Source organism: Heteronotia binoei, chromosome 21 (assembly GCF_032191835.1).
Source record: "Heteronotia binoei isolate CCM8104 ecotype False Entrance Well chromosome 21, APGP_CSIRO_Hbin_v1, whole genome shotgun sequence".
In the NCBI taxonomy this organism is placed as follows: Eukaryota; Metazoa; Chordata; class Lepidosauria; order Squamata; family Gekkonidae; genus Heteronotia; species Heteronotia binoei.
Window position 1 is genome coordinate 144,736,281 of NC_083243.1, and position 24,155 is coordinate 144,760,435.

Here is a 24,155-nt window from a genome sequence, read left to right on the forward strand (position 1 = left end):
TCCCTTAAAACATTTTATCCTCACAAAAATTCTGTGAGGTGGGTTAGGCTGAATGTGTGTGAATGGCTGAAAGTCAACCAGTGAGCTTCCGTGGTGGAGTGGAGATTTGGACGCACATCTCCTATATTCTAGCCCAACACTTCAACCACTGCACCATGAAGCCCATCCAGATTCTCTACCCTCTTTTTTTCTCTTTAAATTACCATTCTGATCAGACTATAGGTTCCATGCATAACCTCCCTGACAAAGGAGAAATCAACTTTTCAGTAATAAAGTAATATTCAGTTTATTAAAATGTAATCAGTAACTGAACTGTATTTTAACATGTGAGTCTATTAAAATGCTTCAATTGGTGAAACATCTAATTATTGATAAATGTATAGCTATTATGATCTGGTTTATGTGGTGAATTTCAAATAAACAAAACACTGTGGTAAGTTTATCTCAGTAATTTTTGCAAGACCTCCCTAAAGTAGGTCAGTAGTTTTATCCTCATGTTGTAGAAGCACTACTGTATTTTAATCTGATGACGTCATGGAGTGGGGCCCAGCCCAGAGCTCCAATTGAAGACCAGTCTGGCCCATTTAACTTTCTGTATGTAAATTGGCCCTTGGATTGGACAGAATGGTTTGCATCAATTAGTTCTATATTGGGTAAGTATACTAATTTAGTTAAGTAACCACCATCCCTTAATTTCATGTTCAAGTGATGTTTCTGAATGTCTGCTTTGATTGTTGTGGGCACAGAGTACTGTATGTAATCACCACTGCGCATGCCTCACCTGTTTTTTTCAGATGTGGATGAGTGTGCCCAAGGGCTTGATGACTGTCACCCAGATTCAATTTGTCAAAATACTCCAAAGCTATACAAGTGCACCTGTAAGCCAGGTTACAGTGGAGAAGGAAAGATATGTGAAGGTAACTGCACTGTGGCTTTGTGCATTATCCTGTGCTAGTTTACAGAATGCTCCCCAAAAGTATTTATAGTATTCACAGTTCAAAGAGGTATATAGATGGAGCACACACCTATGCAAAATTTCTCAGCACAATGGCAATCAGTATAACAGGCTAAGTGCATTTATCGTAGCACAGAAGGTAAGCACAAATATAGCGCTCATTGGCAACAGGTGGAATGTTTCTTGTAGACCTTTCTGGTTCTGTCATTTTAAAATGTTTATATTCTACATTCCAGTGAGCCAATATTTGCCAATGAGCTCTATATTTGTGCTTCCTTTCTGTAATATGGTAAGAGCACTTAGCCTTTTGTACTGATTGCTGTTGTGCTGCGAATTTTACTATTGTAATAACTAATCTTTTGCTGGGTCTTCTTTTGTTTTATCACTGTATTCTGATTATGAGTTGTATCGGACCACAACTCTTTGGATAAATTGTATCATCTCTTGAGAAATGAACACCCAAAACTGTGAATATCAAAATACTCCAAAGCTATACAAGTGCTATATACTCCAAAGCTATATATAGAGAGAGATACATATATAGAAAATGGAATAATTGAGACAGATTCATATTTGGCATCAGCAAAATTTATTGGGGGAGAACCCTCAATACAGTTCCTGATGTGGAAGATTTGAGCATGAACTTCTTCTAGAAGTCCTTATTGTTTACCGGACTCTAAAAAAATTCATATTTATATTCATATTATTATTTTTGGTATTACTGGCTTTATTCTACTTGCCCTTGGGGATTGTGTACATTTGTATAGTATTGTACAATAGATTACTTTGTTCATATTTGAGAGGGGGGAGTTTCTGTTTTTTTCCTGGTTGTCTTACCTCCCTGCCCTGTGTTTTGATAATAGTTTACAGGACATAGCAGAACAAGTACATACTGTAGCACCTTGGATAAAAATGCCCAAGCTGATCGATATGATTTTAGTTTTTTTTAACTAAAAACTATTTTATTTTTTGAAACTAAATGACAGCATTTGCTGTATTTGAAAACTTCATATTCAGTGAAATATGCTGCTAAAGCTCCAGTACTGTAGCTATGTTTGTGTGTGATTAAATCAATAGCTGGTTTTAAAATGATTCTCTCCCTACTCTTCATTTCATAGATATAAAAGTTTTTAATGTGTTTTTGCCAGATAGTTTAGAAGAGAAAGGGAGTGGGAAAGCCACTGGTAGGCATTTTCATTTTCAGTAGGCCTTGCAGAGACCTCCTGCGCAAAACTCATTGCTGAGAGGCAGTATTTGGCAATTAGTTAAGTGTGATTGCAATTTGCATAGATGTGCACATTCAAGTTGGCAAAGTAAAATTCCAGAGTAATGTGTTCATTTACTCTCCCAAATGTTCAGCTGAGCTATTCTCCATGTTTTTTAAAAATGGTTTGTTTCTCCAAACTTTGCTTTGTAGTTTTTGCCAGTGAAAATTCTTACAAACGAATCAGATGTGTTTGCTCCTTAGCATGCTCAGTTACGCAAGCCTTGTGAGAAGCGTCATTTTGAAAGTGGGGAGGGCAGGAGAAAGCAGACAGCTGCAGCCATTCTCTCCAAGTTATAATTTCAATTTAGTAAACTGTCTGAATTGAGGCTTAAATGATGTCTCTTAGCTTAATGAGGATGCCTTTTGGCAAATGATGGACTTCAGCTTAGACAAGTGATCTTGCTGTGCTGTGGATGCCACTGAGTTCAGTTTGTGTATATTAGAGAACTGAATTAGGCCCAGAACCTTTAGTTTATAACAATTTCTGTCATTTACATTACATGCTAAGCTGGTATCAAGAAGGATTTACACCCGATCTATAGATTTATTCATGAGTTTACTGAACATAGTACAAGTAGAAGAAAAGGAAGCAAGGCAAAAAGTAACTATGAATAGTTAACTCTTCATAGCATTGCACTGTTAAATCAACAGAGTGCTGTATGAATTACCTAATGCATTGGATACTGTTGTATAAGTATGATACTGTTGTATAAGTATATACAGTATACTATATGTAAGTAGTTTCTTAAATTTGATTTATTTGTAAGATATGGATGATTTAAGATACCAGTTACTGTTAGCATATATGTAGTATAATCATGTCATGGCCTGTCTTTTGCAAACAAGCAGGCATTCATGATATTGACTTTTGCTTTATTCCCTAGACATTGATGAATGTGATAATGACTTCAATGGAGGCTGCGTGCATGAATGTTTCAACATTCCAGGCAATTATCGCTGTATGTGTTATGATGGCTTCATGTTGGCTCAGGATGGCCATAATTGTCTAGGTAAGGATCGTGCTGCAGAATGTACCAGCACCAGCAATAAATGCTGATAGTATAAAGCACTTACATTATTCATCAGTGCTCTGACCTTCAGAGAAAAGGCAAAGTTAGTCTAATAATGGAATAGGTGGTTCTGTCATTTGGTGTTTTATGTTTGTCATCTGTCAGATGTGGGTTCTGATGTTTAAATTTGAATACCCAGGGCCACAGTGGTAGAAAAAAGCAAGTCCCGTCCCATGGCCTAAGCTGTATTCACAGTGTTCAGGAGGCTTTCCAAAAAGTTTGGAAAGTTATGGGTGAAATGTGTCACTTTTATAAAGCAGGCATACTGCTTTTTTGACAAGTTCTTACCTGAGATGGTGCCTAACATAAGAACATAAGAGAAGCCATGTTGGATCAGGCCAATGGCCCATCCAGTCCAAACTCTGTGTCACAAAGCGGCCAAAAAAAACCCCAGGTGCCATCAGGAGGTCCATCAGTGGGGCCAGGACACTAGAAGCCCTCCCACTGTTGCCCCCTCAAGCACCAAGAATACAGAGCATCACTGCCCCAGACAGAGAGTTCCATCTATACCCTGTGGCTAATAGCCACTGGTGGACCTCTGCTCCATATTTTTATCCAATCCCCTCTTGAAGTTGGCTATGCTTGCAGCCACCACCACCTCCTGTGGCAGTGAATTCCATGTGTTAATCACTATAGGTGAAGATGTTCTTCCTTTTATCTATTCTAATCTGACTGCTCAGCAATTTCATTGAGTGCCTACGAGTTTTTGCTGAGCAGTGAGGATAGAATAGATAAAAGGAAGAACATCTTCACCTATAGTGATGAACACATGGAATTCACTGCCACAGGAGGTGGTGGTGGCTGCAAGCATAGCCAACTTCAAGAGGGGATTGGATAAAAATATGGAGCAGAGGTCCACCAGTGGCTATTAGCCACAGGGTATAGATGGAACTCTCTGTCTGGGGCAGTGAGAAAGGGAGAAAAGTAGTTCTTTCTCTACCTTCTCAGTCCCATGCATAATCTTGTAAACCTCTATCACGTCACCCCTCAGTCAATGTTTCTCCAAGCTAAAGAGCCCCAAGCGTTTTAACTTTTCTTCATAGGGAAAGTGTTCCAACCCTTTAATCATTCTAGTTGCCCTTTTCTGCACTTTTTCCAATGCTATAATATCTTTTTTGAGGTGTGGTGACCAGAATTGCACAGTATTCCAAATGAGTCCGCACCATCGATTTATACAAGGGCATTATGATACTGGCTGATTTGTTTTCAGTTCATTTCCTAATAATTCCCAGTATAGTGTTGACCTTTTTATTGCATTGTACACTGTCTCAACACTTTCAGTGAGTTACCTACCATGACCCCAAGATCTCTTTTTCTTTGCATTGGGAGGGCTGCATTGAGTGCACTGGGAGGGCTGCAGGCACTCTGCCTCCCTACTTGGTATTCTACCAGTCATTCTGCCCATGTTCCACCCTGTTTAAGAAATGCTGAACTAGCACTATTTTCTGGATTGCTGTCTGTTATGGTCCTGAAAGCTCTGCCAGAAGGGAAATGGTGTTAACCCTGGTGGAAAGCATATTTGTTTGGGAAACAAGGATGTCTGGTGATCTGAATAATAGGTCAAGACTTGGGAGGTCCGTGTTCTCCCTGAGATTCTATTAATTTCATTGCTTCCTTTTTTCTCCTTGCTTTGCAAGGATATTTTGAAAGCAAATACAGTATAACATTGTGGCTGCTTGTAATGGCATGCTGCTTTGGAATTGATTGCATGCCAGACCCTAACGTTTGCCACAGCATCTGTGGCCAGCAACTTCCAGGTGGGAGGCAAGAAGGTGTGGCCAACCACTTGTGGAGTCCTGTATGTGGAAATCTCAAGAAACATCACTGAAGTTTCAGTGAGAATGGCTTAAAGCATGTGTTGAGAAGACTTAAAGCTTGTGATTTGGGGAAGACAAGTAGAACATGAATATTTGTTTTCTCTTATTCTTTGCTCACAGAACTTTGCATTGAATCGGCTTTATTATATTGAATTTAGATTTCTGCTAATTTCAACTTTCATGTTAAAATGAAGAGAAACCTTCTTGCACTCATCTTACTGATTTGTGGTTGAAAATGTGCAGATAATATGTGTAAAAGATCAGAGTGGAGCTGATAGGTTTCTCAGGGTGATTTGTTTCTCTTCTTGTTCTCCACATGGAATATTAATTTTTAGATTTAAAATATATATGTGCCTACTTTTCCCCTGAGCACCTCAAGACCCAATATGAAAATATGAAGTCCTATTGATAGGATTTCACAGATCACCAGAAAAGTGCTTGATACAGTAGAGTAGATGTAGCACATGTCCTTTTCATATATAAAGCCAAGTATAACCTGGGACAATCCCACAGTCTCTGTGGTAGCCAGAAACTCCTGAGTTTAGCCAGACAAAGCAGCCTCATCATGAATGTTGAAGTCTCCCAGAAGGTGGATGGTACACCAGGAGAAACTCTAATCTGCGGATTGCTATCCATCACAAGGAAGATTGAATCAAAACTAGCCATCAACTGCATGAGGTACCTGCAGAAGGAGAAAGATACAAAGTATATCCACTCCAGTCTGATGTAAAAATAGAAAGCGTTGCAAAAAATGAAGGGCTTGAAGTCAGGTTCGTAAAAAAATAAATAAAACAATTGAGAGGTTTCACAAATATATTTGTCATATAATGTGATGTCTTCCAACATACAAGACACTATGTATGGAAGACATCACATTATATGACAAATATATTTGTGGCAAAGTTTTGGAAGGATTTTAAGTCTCCTACTTAGGAGACTCGACTTTGGTTTTGTACTTTTATTGTATGAATAATATTCTTATTGTTTATATGTAGCTTTTTGTATGTTGGAAGTGGCACTGATTTTATGAAGAAATGTGGAGGATAAAGATTCTATGTAAATATAACTGATTTTTCCAGTGATGCTTAATGTTGCTTCTTGGAAGACATGTGGCCCATTTGGCTGAGATGGTGCTTCTGATGTATTTCTAGACAATATAAAAGGACAAAAATGGTAGGGACCTAACAGAAGCAGAAGAGATCGGGAAGAGGTGGCAAGAATACACAGAAGAATTATACAAGAAGGATCTCGATGTCCCGGACAACCATGACAGTGAAAACGATGATCTTGAGCCAGACATCCTGGAGTGTGAAGTCAAATGGGCTTTAGAAAGCATTACTAACAACAAAGCGAGCGGAGATTATGGTATCCCAGTTTAGCTATTCAAAGTCTTAAAAGATGATGCTGTTAAAGTGATGCACACATTATGTCAACAAATTTGGAAAACGCAACAGTGGCCACAGGATTGGAAAAGATCAGTTTATATTCCAATCCCAAAGAAGGGTAATTCCAAGGAATGTTCAAACTACCGCACCATTGCACTCATTTCACATGCCAGCAAGGTCATGTTAAAGATGCTACAAGCTAGGCTTCAGCAGTATGTCGATCGGGAACTACCAGAAGTTCAGGCTGGGTTTTGGAGAGGTAGAGGAACTAGAGATCAAATTGCCAACATTCACTGGATTATGGAGAAAGCACGTGAGTATCAGAAAAACGTCTATTTCTGCTTCATTGACTATGCTAAAGCCTTTGATTGTGTGGATCACAACAAACTGTGGCAAGTCCTTAAAGAGATGGGAGTACCAGACCACCTCACATGTCTCCTGAGAAACCTGTATAAGGGTCAAGAAGCAACTGTCAGAACGGGATATGAAACAACTGATGGGTTTAGAATAGGAAAAGGAGTTCGACAAGGATGTATATTGTCACCCTGCTTATTTAATTTATATACAGAGTACATCATGCAGAATGCTGACCTGAATGAAGCACAAGCCGGAATTAAGATAGCCAGGAAAAACATCAACAACCTCAGATATGCAAATGACACTACTCTAATGACAGAAAGTGAGGAGGATGTAAAGAACCTCTTGTTGAGGGTGAAAGAGGAGAGCACAAAAGTAGGCTTGAAACGCAACATCAAAAAAACTATCATGGCATCTGACCCCATCACACCTTGGGAAATAGAAGGGGAAGACATGGAAGTAGTGACAGACTTCACATTTCTGGGATCCAAGATCACTGCAGATGGTGACTGTAGCTATGAAATTAAAAGACATTTGCTCCTTGAGAGGACAGCTATGGTGAACCTGGGCAGTACAATAAAAAGTAGAGACATCACCCTGCCAACAAAAGTCCGTGTAGTCAAAGCGATGGTATTCCCAGTAGTGATGTATGGCTGTGAGAGCTGGAGCATAAAGAAGGCCGAGCGCAGAAGAATAGATGCTTTTGAGATGTGGTGCTGGAGAAGAATCTTGAGAGTCCCTTGGACTGCAAGAAGATTAAATCAGTCAGTCCTAAGGGAAATCAACCCACACTGTTCCCTGGAAGGCCAGATGCTGAAGCTGAAGCTCAAATACTTTGGCCACCAAATGAGAAGGGAGCACTCCCTGGAGAAGATCCTGATGCTAGGAAGAACAGAAGGCAAAAGAAGAAAGGGACAGCAAAAGATGAGATGGCTGGACAGCGTTACTGATGTAACTAACTTGAATTTGAGCAGACTTCGGAGGATGGTGGAAGATGGGAGGGCCTGACGTAACTTTGTCCATGGGGTCACAAAGAGTTGGACTCGACTGTGTGACTGAACAACAACAACAAATAAAAGGACTTAGCTGAGAGGAAATTGCTGATTTATTATCTCTGTTCTATTGATCCTGCTTTTCTTTGTATGCATTATCATGTCTTTGTAAATGTTCTTGATCATGGTCCTTCTCTTTTTTTCTTTTCTTTGCAGCTACAAGGATTTTAGCTGAAAATGTCTTGGCAGAACTGTTATTAGCTGCTGTGGATAAGCAGTATATTGACATGATAGATTCTGCAGTATTATCAAGATTAAACTTACTTCTTTTGTATTATTGATACAGGCTATTATGTGACCAAAAATAGCAGGTACAAACCTGCTTTCTCTTATTTTTCAGATACAGATGAATGCTTGTTAAACAATGGAGGCTGCCAGCATGTTTGTGTTAACACAGTGGGGAGCTATGAGTGTCGTTGCAATGATGGATTCTTCCTCAGTGATAACCAGCACACCTGCATTCATCGTTCGGAAGGTACAGCATAGCCTGTCTGCCTTTCACCTTAAGATTCCTGAATTGAGTGCTGTGCTATTTTCTTAGTAGTATATGCTTCTGTAAGTCACTGTCTTATTGAAATAAAGGAAGAACTTAATGTGGATATCCTGGTAAGTCATGTTTGATTTACATATTAGATATTCATGGATATGTTGAGATTCCAGAAATCCTTTGTCTGGTTTAAAGATGGCAGTGGGAGTTGTGTGGAGGGTTAACTCTCATTCTATATTTGTTTGGTGTCCATTTTTCCATCTTGATGCTTAAAAGGGTCACTAGTTATTACAAGGCTTCATTGACATGGGCAGGATTTGTGACAGAGGAGTACTCAGTATGTCTGTCTGTCTGTAATTAATTAACTGATTGATTGATTAATTTATATTTTAAACTGCCCTCCACCACCAAGGCAGGGCTCAGGGCTGTGTACAACAAATAAATGCATATAATCCATAATTAAAATAACTTTTAAACAATAAAAAGCACAGTGATTAACTTAAAAGATGGTGCTAAATTTCTATGGTGCCACTACCTCACAGGGAGGCAGGGAATGCCAGGAGGATGTAACTGTTGCTGTCCTCAATCAATTGCCTGGAGGAATATCTCTGCCTTTACAGGTCCTGTGGAATTGCATCAAGTCCTGTGGGATGCAGATGTTATTTGGCAGAGAGTTCCACTGAATTGGAGCCAGGGCAGAGAAAACCCTGGCTCTGGTTGAGGACTGCTGGACATCCCTCAAGCCAGGGACCACCAATAGATTCTGATCTACTGAGCGCAGCAGTCTTCTGGGGGGTATACCAGGAGACGCAGACCCAAAGATATGTGGGTCCCAGACCATTAAGGGCCTTAAAGGTCAGCATGAAGACCTTGAACCTTATCTGGTACTTGACCGGAAGCCAGTGCCACTCAAGCAGCACAGGATGGACATGTGCTGTACTCAGGGTTCCTGTAAGGACTCATGCTGCTACATTCTGAACCAGTTGGAATTTCTGGGTCAGCCTCAAGGGTAGGCCCTCATAGAGTAAGTTATGTGGAGGTGACCATTGCACGGATTATTGTGGCTAGATCAGGACAAGACAGGTAGGGGGCCAGTTGCCTGAACTGGTGCAGTTGGAAGAATACCAGTCTGGCAATATTTGTGATCTGGGCCTCAGTTGTTAAGGAGGCATCTGGGATCACACCCAAGCTCCTGATGGTTGGTGCCAGTCTTAAAGGTGCACCATCAAGAGCTGGAAGTTGGCACCCCAAACCTGAGTCTCCATGCCCCAGCCACGGAACTTTCATCTTAGAAGGATTCAGTCTCAGCAGGCTCTGTTTCAGCCATGTTACCACAGCCACATTTGCCAGGGTGGCCTCTGGCCAGCCACCCATCAACAGGTAACGAACGCTGGGTGTCATCAGTGTACTGGTGGCATCTCAGCCTGAAACTCCACACCAGTTGGGTGAGGGGGTGCATGTAGATGCTAAACAACATTGGGGAGAGGATTGCCTCCTGAGAAACCCCACATATTAAGTGGTACCTATATGACACCCTCAATCCCAGTACCACCCTCTGTCCTGACCATAGAGAAATGAGGTAAGCCATTTCAAGGTTACCCCATGAACTTGTATGTCGACAAGGCAGTGGGTCAGAAGGCCATGATTGACCATATTGAAAGCTATCATAAGATTTTAAAATTATATTGTTTAACTGTTTTTAAATATTGCTCCTAAATATTGTGTTTATGTATCTATTTATTGATTCTTGTAGCAGCCATGGCTTGAGAACTGGTGATACGATCCACCCTGAGCCCATTTGTGGCGAGGGTAGAATACAAGTCTAAATAAATAAATCTAACAGTAACAGCAGCACCAACCTGCCTCAATCCAGCTGTTTATGGAGCTTGTCTGTGAGGGCGACCAAAGCCATCTCCATCCCATGGTCAGGGCAGAAGCCAGACTGGAATGGATCCAGGGCTTATGTGTCATCCAGGATGCTCTGGAGCTGTTCTGCATCCACTCTCTCAGTTACTTTACCCAGAAATGCAAGATTCGAGACTTGGTGTTGTGGGCTTTTTAAAAAATCAGGGGACACTTGATTTAAAAAAAAAAACAACCTAAAAAAGGCAGGGCCAGCAGGCTGGGTCTTTCTGTTTCTCGCAACCAACCGGCTGCAAAAAGCAGGGAGACTGCGGCAGCTGCCCTCTCCCCTCCTCCTCCTGAGCAGGAGGGGAAAGAAAGGCAGGGCCAGCAGGCTGGGTCTCCATGCTTCTTGCAATCAGTAGGCTGCAAGGAGCATGGAGAACCACAGCCTCTCACTTTCTCTTCCTGCTCAACCGGGCAGGAGGGGAAAGAGAGACAGAACCAGCAGACCTGATCATTCTGCTTCTCACAGCCAACCAGCTGCAAAAAGCAGGGAGACTGCCACAGCCTCTCTCTCCCCTCCTGCTCCTGAGCACCCTCTCACTTTCCCCTCCTGTTTGATTGAGCAGGAGGGGAAAGAGAGACAGGACTGTTGCCTAGTTCTCTCAAAATTAATTTTCTCCCCTATTTCCCCTAATTATTTCTGGCTACATATTAGTTTCTTTCTTGGACACTGTATCTCCTGTCTTCAGTTAATTTTCCCCCAAGACTTCCCCTCCTGTCCCCCTTTTTTATTGAGGGTAAATTACCCTCAATTTTCCATTTCTTCATCAAGCTCTATATCCCTTTATGCAGTATCCTGATCTCATATATCAACAGCGGAGCTTCTGGTCTCCTGGTTCTACTTCCTGTTTTGTAAAAAAAAAAAAAAGTAAGAGAATAAAGAAAGAAGCTGAAATGGGGGGGGGGGGGTTCGAGATCAGGAGGTTGGCCAACCAGTGCCAGGATAAATTATCCTGCCTCCACATCACCCCTATTCCTTGTTTTGTGTTACCCAACACTGCAGAGGCTTGTGTGGCACTCAAATTTCCTATGTAAGGGTAGTCAGGGAGTAAAATTTGCAAACCCTTTTTCATACCTGTTCTGGTGCTTCATGTAACTGTGGTGCTTTGTTCATATCACCATTAGTTTAGTTAATTTTTACACATGATATTTATTTTTAGCCCTTTCCCTCATTTTTCTTTTCATTCAGCAGTCAAATGAATTAGGTGAACATTTTAGTTATGTAAAATATTGCAAACTCTGGTAATCATGCCCAGTATCTGCAAATTAAACATCATTGGGTATAAGGTTAAACTTTGTGGCACCCCTACAGGCATATTTCATAGGGAAAAATAACTGACCAAAGAACGATGCCCCCTGTTGCTAGCTCAGAAGGGTTTGATGATGGTCCTCAGACTATGTGCAGTCAAATAGAGAATCACAGCAGAGAGTGCCTGGAGAAAAACCTGAAGGTTTCTGTGATAGTCTGTCTTCAAAAACAAACATTGCAAATCAATTAGACCAATTATCGTATATTCATACACTCTCATACAACCAGCTATCTCAAACATACCCTGAAATATGAAACACAATGTAATAACCAATGTGAGGACCAAAATTCATAGATTAACAGTCCAAATTAATGTCCGTTCATCAGCAAACAGTCCTTCAATTCCATAAGGCTCCACAGTCCCATATGTCTTCTGAGGAACCCAAGGATAATTTCCAAAATTCGGTTCAGTTCTCACAACACAGCTCAACAAGACAGCAACAAGGTCGTACTTGATATTCCCTCATTTCACTTTTAGCTTTAACTAGCTTCAATAAGTCATTCAGAGCATGGCAAGATTTCCACTTAAACACACATCCAACTGACTACTTTACAAGTCTTCCCAAGCTGTGTTGTGAGAACCAAACCGGATTTTGGATATTATCCTTGGGTTCCTCAGAAGACATATGAGACTGTGGAGCCTTATGGAATTGAAGGATTGTTTGCAGATGAACGGACATTAATTTGGACTGTTAATCTATGAATTTTGGTCCTTTCATTGGTTATTATATTGTGTTCCATATTTCAGGGTATGTTTATGAGAGTTGGTGGTATGAGAGTGTATGAATATATGATAATTGGTCTAATTGATTTGCATTGTTTGATTTTGGAGGCAGGCTAACATGGAAACCTTCGGGTTTTTCTCCAGTCACTGGTTCTCAGACTATGGCAATATGGATCAGACATCTTACTCCTTGTGCTGTTGTGACAGCTAGCAAGGATTGGATATTGTGGGTCTGATCTCATTATACTGCAGCATAGCTGCAGCAGATGGCTAAGAAATGATGCCGCAGCCTGTGGCCCAACAGGAACTGGGTGACAGAAGAACTAACTAGGTCCAGATCTGGCCCTGTAAAGCTGCTGACTCTTACCTGGCTCACCAGTCTGAAAAGTCACTCAGGAGTTATAAGCCGTTTGCAGACCTCTCTGCTTTTGCAGCTATGTAACAATACACACAGTGTGAAATTGGATCATGGTTGTACATGGATTTGAAATGAAAACTTTCTCTGCCATGATAGGTTTTCCATTCACCTTGTATTAGCTCAACGGTTTAAACTACCATGGAAAAAATAGTGGACTGTGTGCTAAGAGTTCTAGTATTCGAATAACCCTGTGTAGAGTTGCCTTTTGTGGAGTAGAATGTAGTATTCAATTATCATTCCTGATCAACAACCTAGACAGGAAGAGGTCCATATCCACAACGGTGGGCCTCTCTGAATGGCAGCAGGGGCAGTGTTTGCCTATTTAATCCAGCTGTGCTTGGAATGGATTGATAACATCATCTGCATTCTACTTTGTGTAAAAACTATCCCTATCTTTGTTTGCTGTCTTTTCATAGCGTCTGTGGGGATGGGGAGGCTGAAGCCAGGCACTTCCTCTTGCAAAGGGAAGCATCTTAAAGTGATGAGAAATAAAAATAGACCTATGATGCATAGCTGCTGCCTGAAGAAGAGTGGTTGCTTTATCTGAAAGCATGCCCATTGCAATGAAGAATAGAAGCAGGTCGCTGCCAATTGCCCATCTGCATGGAGCTATCCAGACTGATCTAAGTATGAGTCTAAGAAAAAATACTTAAAGACTTGTGCTTAGTTTTAAGACTGAAGCAGCAGAAATGGGACCGGATGCCTAATTAAAGGCTGCAGTGAATGAAAGTTTAATGGAGACCCTGGAGCAATAACATGAAAGTGATTGTTAAAGTCAGGGAGTTTCCACTGAAGCTGTGGTTAGTCTGTGGGGGTTGATTGGGTTGAACACAGTGAAACATTTTATAAGCTTGCAGAAGTGGTTTGGATAAATATAGAATGAATCTGTGTTTGAATAAACCAGTTTTTTTTAAAAGAAAAGAAGCTAAGGTGCAATTCTCAGTTTATAGTACGTGAGCTTCAGTGTGTGTGTTGTTTTTAGAGTGGGGTGAGTTGGTAGAATATAATATAACTGGAAATTAAGAAACCTGAACTATTAGTTCTGTGTATTGGTGAATATCTCCCTCAAAGGATCTTCTTTTTATTTTAAAATATGGGAATTCAGTTTCAGTTAGTGATGTTGGGTTGGAGGTTCTGTTGTCTTGTTAAAATGATGGTTTAATTGGTGATCCTTTTCATGCATGTTTTGGCCTTATGGCTTGGCATGGAGGTGGAGAGCACAATGTCCAGGTAACTATGAATTATGTTTAAGAGATTTGCGTTGATGACATTTCTTGAAAAGTTAACAAGTTCTTGAGGTTACTCACAGCACAGCTGGCCATAGTTTTCCTGCCAGGTAGAGGGAAGGAGAAGAAAGTTGAAGATGGGGAAGGAGGCAGATAAATGTAGGCTGGCTGGTAGGTGGGAAGGAGAGAAAGAAGCAGGAAAGAAAGAAAGTATGGGGACTGCATGGGAAGGGAAGGAGATATTAGTGGGAGAGAGGAAAAAGAAGTGCCCTCTGCAAGTCCTTGCGGGCACTTGTCCTTTTCTTATTTTGGTACATTTTGTGCAAGGATACAAGGAACCTTCATTTAAATTTTTAATAACAGGACAAGGTCACAGTTCTTGAGGAAGGCAGCAGAAAGGGATGGAGCAAGCCGTTCACAAATGGCCATCCTATCTAGTATTGCCTAAATCTGGTACTTAGGGAAGGCGGATGTGAGGATGTGACTGAAGGATTATTCTTCTGCTTCATGTTGTTTAGTCCCTGTCCCTTTTCAAAACTATTTCCATCTGGATAGAAGGACAAAACAGACTAGTGAAGACTCCTCTCACTCGTTTTTCTAATGCTTTCTGTGTCAGATGGTATGTGTCAATGGCTAGGTTCAACCCAGAACAACCAGTTGGTGGCCACTATGTTAAAGAAGCATCAGGAACCAAGAATGCCAGCTTTAAAACAATATGTCAGTTTTTTGGGGGAGAACTAATTCTATTGGCATGTTTCTATTCTTGTCAAGATACTAAAAATTAGAACACTCTTTAATGGCCAAAGACACATGAGTCTGACATGTTGATCTTGCATAGGTTTCAAGCAGGAATGATTAAAGAACTGATTAGCAAAAGCAGGCATCACAGCCAACCTAACTGTTTAATGGAGGTTTTGTAAGAGACACTTATGCAGTCTGTGTTGTTTTGGACATGGCTTCCAGTAATACATTCTAGTTCATTTAATGGGACAAAATGTTGGTCTTCCAAAATAAAGATTGAAATTACTATGTTCAACCACTTAGTTGAAAACCTCTGTTGACACCATCATTTTCAGCTGAAATATTAAGAGCTATTGACAAGGGGGCATTTTTGCAAATGTTTATTTAATTTGTATATAGAACACATTGATAACTGTTTGTTGTGTTTTCTTGTGGGCTCTTGTTCAGGAGTGGAGGGAGTAATTTATTTTGAAAAAACTTCATTTAGAGGTCTAGAAATGATGAGATAGATACCATGTTGACTTATTCTCTTTTGTATTCCTAAGAATACAATTATCACACAAGACAGCTTTTATTGGCATATATAAGAATATAAAATAGAGGGATGGCCAGGTTACATATTAAAAGAGTACAAAATCCATACAGAATAAAATTAGGATTACAAGATAAAAACAAAGTAGCAACATAGTAAAACCTGATACATAGTACTGCTTATCAGGATGAGTAACCATAGCTCTATAAAAAACTTTGCTACTAATTCAGTTATTTTCAGATTAGAATTATCATGCAAAAAAAGTATTACACAATTATATAAAAATGGATTAGTGATATGTTTCCCAAATACACATATTTTCTTCAGTTTTATGTGTGTCAAGCAGTTGATGTTAATAATACTGGAACCGAGATTTTTGTAATTTGACTTATAAATAGAGATTTTAACAAATTTTGATAATTCTTTTTCTACACAAATCATATTTACTTGGACAGTTGATTTCACAGTTCAGCCAAAAAGGTTTTAATGAAGCAAAGGATGCTTTTGTTTTTTTAAATGTGGTCTGTTTGGGTCATCACTGTCACCCTTTTTAATGACTTTTAATAATGAATTTTTTTAATATGCAAACCAAGCAAGTCTCAATTCAGCAGCATTTGAAGGAGTTTGAGTTCAATTAACTTTACCAAAGTACCTGTTTGAATGATGTCTCTGTTGGTTTCAGAATGCACACAGTGAAGTTACACTGTTAACAGAAGCTAAGCTCTTAATTCTCTTAATACGTTTTAAACACCTCTTAGCTAACAGACAGATCACATGGCATGTTGAAGCTCTGAAATGCCACAGAACACCAGAGTTAATAAGGCTAATTTGTGATCCACTGTGATGCAAAGAGCCTGAGTGACAGCATAATAGTGATTGCCAGCTTTCATGTGGCGATCTTTAGGCTCTTTTGTATATTCTGGATGGTTCTCACTGTGGGAAAGGAATCAAGAAGCCAACAGAGCAGAATAATCAAAGCAGCAGAGCAGTTTACTTCTTTGTTGTTCAAAGCCTTTTTTTCTAGAAGAAAGCTACCAAAGCCAGAAACAGAGAAGACGGGCATGCCTGATTAAAATGTTACAGATCTTTCCAAAAGCATGCTGTCTATTTTCTTGGAGTAATGAATATTATAGTAGCACAACAGAGATGTGAAAAATCTAGGGGAACAGTTCTTCAAATAAATCTGTGAATTTGTTGGTAAATCGAACAGATTTCCATCCAGTTGTGTTTTACATTATGGATATTGTGGTCTGTAATATTTGTGAGTTAATGAATTGTGTATGTGCAGATTACTCAGACATTCCTCATTGGAGCAGAGGGTTTTCCAGAAATAATATGGATTTTGATAGATGTCCTGCTATTATATATCCATTAGCCATGGTGAAACATCCTTCCATTCAGGTCACAGAATCATAGATTTGGAAGGGATCTCCAGAGTCATCTAGTCCAACCCAGTGTACAATGCAAGAACTTCACAAATAGCTCCCCCCACAATCCCAGTGACCCCTGCTCCATGCCCAGAAGATGGCAATAAACCTACATGATACCTGACCAAGCTGACCTGGAGAAAAATTGCTTTCTGACTCCAAAGTAGGTATGTAAGAAAGGGCCACAGGAACTATGCACTGATGCAGCCTTCCTTGCACTCCTTCCCATGCTCTGCCTAAGTTCACAGACTTAGCATTGTGGTCAGATGGCCATCTAGCCTCTGTTTAAAAACCTCCAAGGAAGGAGAGCCCTCCACCTCCCCGCGAAGCCTGTTTCATTGAGGAACTGCTATGTCAGGAAGTTCTTCCTAATGTTTAGTCAAAAACACTTTTGATTTAAGTTCAACCTGTCTTGGTCTACCTTTCTGGGGCAACAGAAAACTACTCCACACCATCCTCTATATGACAGTCCTTCACATACTTGAAGACGGTTATTATCTCACCTCTCAGTCATCTCCTTGCCAGGCTAAACAAATCCAGCTCCTTCAGCCTTTCCTCATAATACTTGGTCTCCAGACCCCTCACCATCTTTGTTGTCCTCATCTGGTCATGTTCCATCTTGTCTATATCCTTCTTAAATTGTGTTGCCCAAAACTGAACACAATACTCTAGGTGAGGCTTAACCAGAGCAGAGTAAAGCAATACCATCACTTAATGTGATCTGGAAACTATACTTCTGTTAATACAACCCAATACAGATCTTCATCAAAGAACCTGGAAAGCATAGAATTTAACCAAAGTTTCATGTTCATGGAAGCATGGCAGTCATGTTTCCAGCATGTTCACTATTTATCTTGAGCGAACATCATAATGTTTGAAGGCAAGATTTGCAAATTTATGACAATGGCCAGAAATCTTCTCTGCTGCATGCTTACAGATCTTTAAAACGTCATAGCAATCATCATTTTGACACATTAATAGCAAATTAATAGCAATAATTTTACTCTGCAAATTAAAAACATTATATCAAGATTGCTTTTTGCTTGATATTTTTGTTTTAAAACTGAATAGTAACTAGAAATAGTCACATTTGGGGTTCCTTGTATGACCAAACAGTGGAGTAAGAAATGCAACTATATAAACATGTAATATAAAAAGCTGGTAAGATGGAGGTAATAGAAAGTTAGGCTTAATATAGGGTGTTCTGGGTTCAAACTCCTGGTCAGGTATGATCCTCACTTGGTGTCCTTGGGCTATTCACTATCTCTCAGCCCAGCTAACCTTGTAGTGCAGTTGTGAGAATGAAATAGGGTCACATCTCCATTTACATAATTTTTTATTTAAAAAAGGACTAGATACAAATGTTTTAAAAAAGTGAGAGTGAAAGAATAGCAGTTAAGGCTATGGTGTTACAGATTATGCTTTTGTTCCCTGTTGTACATATTTTGTTTAAATAGCATCAGTTAGGTCACACTTATCAGATATTTACTAAAATAAGAATGTAGTTTAAGCTATGTCATCTATACTGAAAGGCACTGATGCATCCTTTTTGTTGTTTCTACAGAAGGCATGAGCTGCATGAATAAAGATCATGGCTGTGCCCATATTTGCAAAGAAGCACCGAAAGGAGGAGTGGCCTGTGAATGCAGACCTGGATTTGAACTAGCCAGGAACCAGAGAGACTGCATTTGTATGCCACATTCTACACATACTTATGGTTTCTCAAAGAGAGCAAGTAGAATTCTGGCATTCTTGTAGCTGATTTGTTAATTCTGAGATTCCTGTTTTATTTGGGAGATTATCAAATGAAATTGGTGGGTTTTTAAAATGTCACTGTATAAACCCTCCACTTTTCATTTGGATTCCTATGCTTTACTAATTGCAATAAACTGGTTATCTCATTAATCACAATTCCTAGAGCAATGCTTCATTAAAACTGTTCTGCATGTTAATGTTCATCGTGTGAGAGCAGCCTGCTTGTTGACAGTTCCTAAGGGACCCTCATCCAGGCACTAACACATAAAGGGAAAGTAGAGTCTTGACCTTTTTTCCCTCTTTGCTTAGCGCTCTCCTTGGTGTCTAATTTTACTTGATCATTCTCCCTCTTAACTCTTAGGGAAACTCTGGGCTTGTGCTGGTGGTGAGTGTAAAGTGTAGTTCTCATTGCACTAACTGCAAAGGTTCCTCTGGCATTTTAAAGATGAACCAATTTAGGGTGCTCATAATGAAGTCTGATCTTGTCGATGAATGCTTATACCACCCTAATACTGTTTATCTTTAAGATGCTGCAACGGTATGTCTTCAACAGTGTGGATTTCTAACAGGATCCTAATCAGAGCCATCTCCTAAAAATGGATTTTTGATGCCAAAACTGCCTGTGTCAAGCTTTTAATTGAGGCATTGTGTTATAAGATGGTATCAAATCACAGTAAATTATTTGTCTTTACTATTTAAGATAAATGAAAGATTCTCAGAAATAGCAAGTTACTGTTTTACTTGCTTTTCATTGGGTCATTAAGAGCAATTTAAAAGTCATGAATAATATAATTAATTGCATTAAATTAATTAAATTGTTAGATCAGTTAAAAGCAATCAGAAAAGCACTTTAATCTGTTTACTGCTCCTGAGTATAATTAACTTCTAATTATGTAAATACATACTCTCCAGCGAAATACATGTTAAAATTCCTTATAAGCATGCCAAATGTATAGAAGGCAAATACATAGTATTACAGAAGATGGAGGCTTCCTGTTCTTTACAGACTTTGTACATATTTCTGAAGCTGAGTTGTATGTATTCATTTCAGTGACGTGCAACCACGGGAATGGCGGCTGTCAGCATACATGTGAGGATGCTGAGGATGGGCCTGTCTGTGGATGTCATCCAGAATACACTGTGCATTCCAATGGAAGAACTTGCCTTGGTCTGTGAGCACTTTAATGCTTTTCGGTTCCAGTTGCCATTTCTAATGTTGAGACTTGGCCATTGGTCATTTCTGCATGGATGATTAAAAAAAAACCTTGTGTAAAAATTGGTGGAGGAGGCTGAACTGCATTTTTCTAAGTACAAAGTATATCTCCTCATCTTTCCTGGTGACTTGGGAGACTTGATTTTGAAGGCAAAATAATTAATTCTGAGCTTAAATTCAGTATTTTCCATTTTGCTTAAGTTTAAAGTATTTGGGGATGGAGATGATGGATGGCTAGAAAATATTAACAAAATATTAATGTTACTTGTAATGCATATGGGAAACTTACTCTGGCTAGAATATACATTTGATTTTTTTTGGTGTGTGTTCCATTCCACATTAACAACACTTTCATGTGAGACAAAATGAGGTTGAGGGCTCAAAGATGCTTTTAGATCTCTTAATTATGTCTTAATTATGGAACAACTCTAAATAGAAACTATGGAATTATGGGGATGGAAGGCAACTTTTCCACCTACCATCATGGGTTCTTTTTGCCTTCCTTCTGTCTGGACAATGCGGACTGCCACACTTATCTTTATCCATTAAAACTTCTTTGGGGAGACTGAATGCATGAGTTTGTTAATATGCAAAGATAATTCTTAAGAATAGTATGGCTGCCATTCCCTTTAGCTGTACTGCTCTGGTAATATCAGAATGAGGGACATTTTCTGGAAAGGACCAACAACATAGCTACATCAACATCAGTTTCCCCTACAGCCACATTTTTGGTTCAAACCCCCACTTGAGGTGGAATCCTTCATGCCCCACATAGAAACAAAATATAATCTTTTATCTGTCAGTTTATGGTCTGCTACAAGGCAATAGTGGGAATGGAACTGGTGTTTTCTGAAATATATGTGTGTGTTCATGTGTGTAAGTGCTTTCAAGTCATGGCCAGCAAGGGGCTTTCAAGGCAAGTGATTAAGCAGAGTTGATTTGGGGAGGGACGGTAGCTCAGTGGTAGAGCATCTGCTTGGGAAGCAGAAGGTCCCAGGTTCAATCCCTGGCATCTCCAAAAAAGGGTCCAGGAAAATAGGTGTGAAAAACCTCAGCTTGAGACCCTGGAGAGCCGCTGCCAGTCTGAGAAGACAATACTGACTTTGATGGACCAAGGGTCTGATTCAGTATAAGGCAGCTTCATATGTTCATATGATTTACTATTGCTTTCCTCTGCATAGTCTTCCTTGGAGGTCTTCCATCCAAGTACCATCCCTGCTTAGTTTCTAAGATCTGACAGTATCCGACTATACCATGGTGCCTCCCCTTCTGTCTATATATGTGAGAGACCCTGAAGGTGTGAATATAGCAGCACTTGCAGATAGCATTGAAATCTGTGGTAGTCTGTCAGGGTATACAGTTAATTTTTATAAGTAAATCAAGGGCTCTACTTTATTTCTGGATTAACCAATCAAGATTTTATTTATATCCCGCCCTCCCCGCCGAGGCAGGCTCAGGGCAGCTAACAACATCAAATACAATAGGTTATACAATAAGTATTTAAAATCAGTATTTAGCTTTAAAACAGTCTAATTTAAAATTTAAAATTAACATTCTGGTGCTATTTCCAATAAGCATGATGGCAAAAATCACTTAGGCGAGTCCCTCTGTCATTTAATCGGCAAAGGCCATCCCAAAAAGGATGGTCTTGCAGGCCCTGCAGAACTGTTCAAGGTTCCGCAGGGCCTGCTGACCTCAGTGCTCTCTGGGGTTCATATGGGGAAAATGCAAACAGGATATGAGAATAAACTCAAGAGGTGTTAGATATTTAAAGGTTATGTCAGCATAGGGTAATAATGATTTAGTTAGGTACAATTTTAATTCTCAGATAACTCAAATTAAAGCAACATTAGACCCGTTGGCAGTCTTACAGTTATCTTTATTAGGTGCAGTAAATGCCATTAAGATGACAATTTCCCCCAAATTACACTTTTTAAAAAGGAAAGTATTAGTTAATATCCCAGAATGTTTGATTAGGATTGACAGAAATTGCTGAATGGTTTCATTTGGGAAGAAAAGAGGCAGGGTTAATCCAAAATGGAAGAAAGAAGGTTTTAGATGTTATAAGAATCTGATGAATGGTAATGGTATTATACCTTGTTAGCTGTAAAACTGAGAACCTGAAAATATTGGTATTCAGTTATCTTTGTTTCCTGGCTTTAAAAAAAAAAGGATAATATGGCATACAATCCAATGGCTAACAACCCAGAGTAGAGCAATTAGTGCGCAGATCAACTGTGTTTACAACAGCATCCTCACCTTTATGATGGCAGCAACAAACCTTGCCATTTGGAAAGAAATGAATTTATCCCACGTTGCCAGTAGTAGCACTGGAATCCTGATCTTCCTGCCAAATGAGATATAATGGTCCTCAGAAATTTTTGGTGTTCATCCTTAAATCTCAGGCACTGATCTGTTACATGGGACAAATCTTCAATGGACCTGTAGTCACAAAAGCAGACTCTTTCACCACATGAAATCCCATAGAAGGAACCTTCAAAAACTGCAAGGGGTAGAATAGTTTGGCAAGTTTTTCAGTTCTTACCATTCATTATGTCATTAAAGTGTGCATGAATAGTCAGGAGAGAAAGAAGTCACTGCTTTACTAAAAGTTTCACTGCACAGAAGGCAAGGCTGTTCAAGTATTCTTTTTATTATTTATTTATTATTTTCAATTTATAGCCTGCCCATTCCCAAATGGGCTATGGACGGGTAACAACAATCAATAATACAAGATTAAAATCAAATACATAAAATAAAACAATATACAATCTAAAAGCAATATAACAATCTAAAAACAAACTTGGATTTTACAATCTAAGACTAGCTACTAATAAAGCCAAGCCACAATTTAGCCTGCATCTCTCCATATGTCAAAGTTAAGAGACCTGTAGATATACAAAAGATCATTTTCAGCCAAAAGTTAATGGGTGCTGTATAAACCAAAGCTGTTATTGAAGGTAGAGATATAGCTGAAGATGCTGGGGGAGAAACAGCCAACAGCTGGCATGCAGGTTTATTTTGGGCTGCTTCTAAGGACTTGAGAATTCCAATGCCCCAAATTGCTGAGATAACTGTGATTATTATGCATTTTAATTTCTCCTGTGTGTGAACTGAGTTTAGAAAAATTGAATTTTGTATATAAAGAAGATGCTCTGTTCTCATTGAACACAGAATCACACAAAACTGTTTTACAGTGATAAATCAATGGAAAGCCAAGTAGACTTTCTGCAGATTAGTCATGAACTGAATAGTGAATGCTGGTTGTGCTGTGAACAAAAATGCAGATTTTTATCACACATGGTGGCATGGATATATGGATATAGGTTAGACATTTATTGGAAAATGGTCCAAAAGATAACATTTAGCATTTGGAATATTGAACTTCTGTTGAGTCCTCAGATCTTCCTCTTGAACTGTATAGATAGAGTACTACTCTCTTGTAGAGAAATAATCTTATATATATTGACAGTTGCAAGAGTGTTGTTTGCAAGGTGTTAGAAGACCCAACGGCTTCCGCAGAAGTGGGAATGTGATTACTGACAGTTTGGATTACTATGCAGATGTTTTCATGCTCTGCAACAGTCTCAGTGTATTGCATTTATCAACTCTAGTTGGTTTTCATTAATTGAATATTTGAAGTCTGAGCTATCTAAATTATTTATAGATGAAACAGTATATGGAGTTTGCATTCAGGGTATGACATATATCAATATTATTTTGTAACTGAATTGATAATAGATTGTAATAAAGGAATTGACATCCTCCGCAGTGCTATCATTAATAGTGCATGTCTTTTGTGTATGTGAAGCAGCCAGTTTGATCTCTGGGTGCTTCCAGTTGAGGGATCTATAGTAGCAAAGCTGAGAGAGTTCCTCTTTCTTACTATTGCAGTGTCCATTGCTAGTAAGTTCAGTACTTCTGCATTGTACAAGGACTTCCTTTGGTTTCTTTTAAACCTTCTCCAGCAAATTACAGTGTTTGTATTATGATTATGTCCTATACCACGGAAGAAAAACTCTCAAGTTTACTGATCAGTGGGAGGTGCTGGGCAACAATTCTTTTTCACATGGGACTCTTTTTTAATATTAGAGAGAGATGAGGCTTCAACTGAGATAGTGGAAAACAATGCCACAGCAGGAGCTGATGTAGACAAGCGGGTGAAGCGGCGACTGCTAATGGGTAAAGTCTTCAGATTTTTTTTTAGATAATGGTTTTCCTAACCTAGCTGTGTAAAAACATTTTTCTTGATGTTTTGTAGTTTGTAAAATTTGTGCTGTTGCAAACATTCATTCTGTTGATAAGTCAATAGGTGCTCCATTTGCTTTCATGCCATAAAGTTCTAAGTTCTGCATTTCTCAGAGGCACTTGCAAACAGTTCCTGTGTGAACCATTGTCATGTTGTCTCCTGTGCTGGCTGTCTCAAGCATACACATTCAGTCATGCATTTGCCCAGAGGCAGTGCTTTTCCCAGTCTTGAACTCGAAATGTGCTGCAACTGCATCTGTGGTC

General features: G+C 39.4%; 1 protein-coding gene across 7 annotated transcripts in view; it reads left to right on the forward strand.

Moving 5' to 3' along the window:
• SCUBE2 (signal peptide, CUB domain and EGF like domain containing 2) overlaps window positions 1–24,155 on the forward strand; it is a 95,020-nt gene that overhangs the window by 11,496 nt on the left and 59,369 nt on the right. For all 7 annotated transcript variants that reach the window (XM_060261754.1, XM_060261757.1, XM_060261753.1 and 4 more), the window contains exons 2-7: window positions 795–917; window positions 3,107–3,232; window positions 8,244–8,378; window positions 18,240–18,365; window positions 19,482–19,598; window positions 23,736–23,825. In XM_060261754.1, the coding sequence (XP_060117737.1) occupies window positions 795–917; window positions 3,107–3,232; window positions 8,244–8,378; window positions 18,240–18,365; window positions 19,482–19,598; window positions 23,736–23,825 (717 nt within the window). The remainder of the gene's footprint in view (window positions 1–794; window positions 918–3,106; window positions 3,233–8,243; window positions 8,379–18,239; window positions 18,366–19,481; window positions 19,599–23,735; window positions 23,826–24,155) is intronic.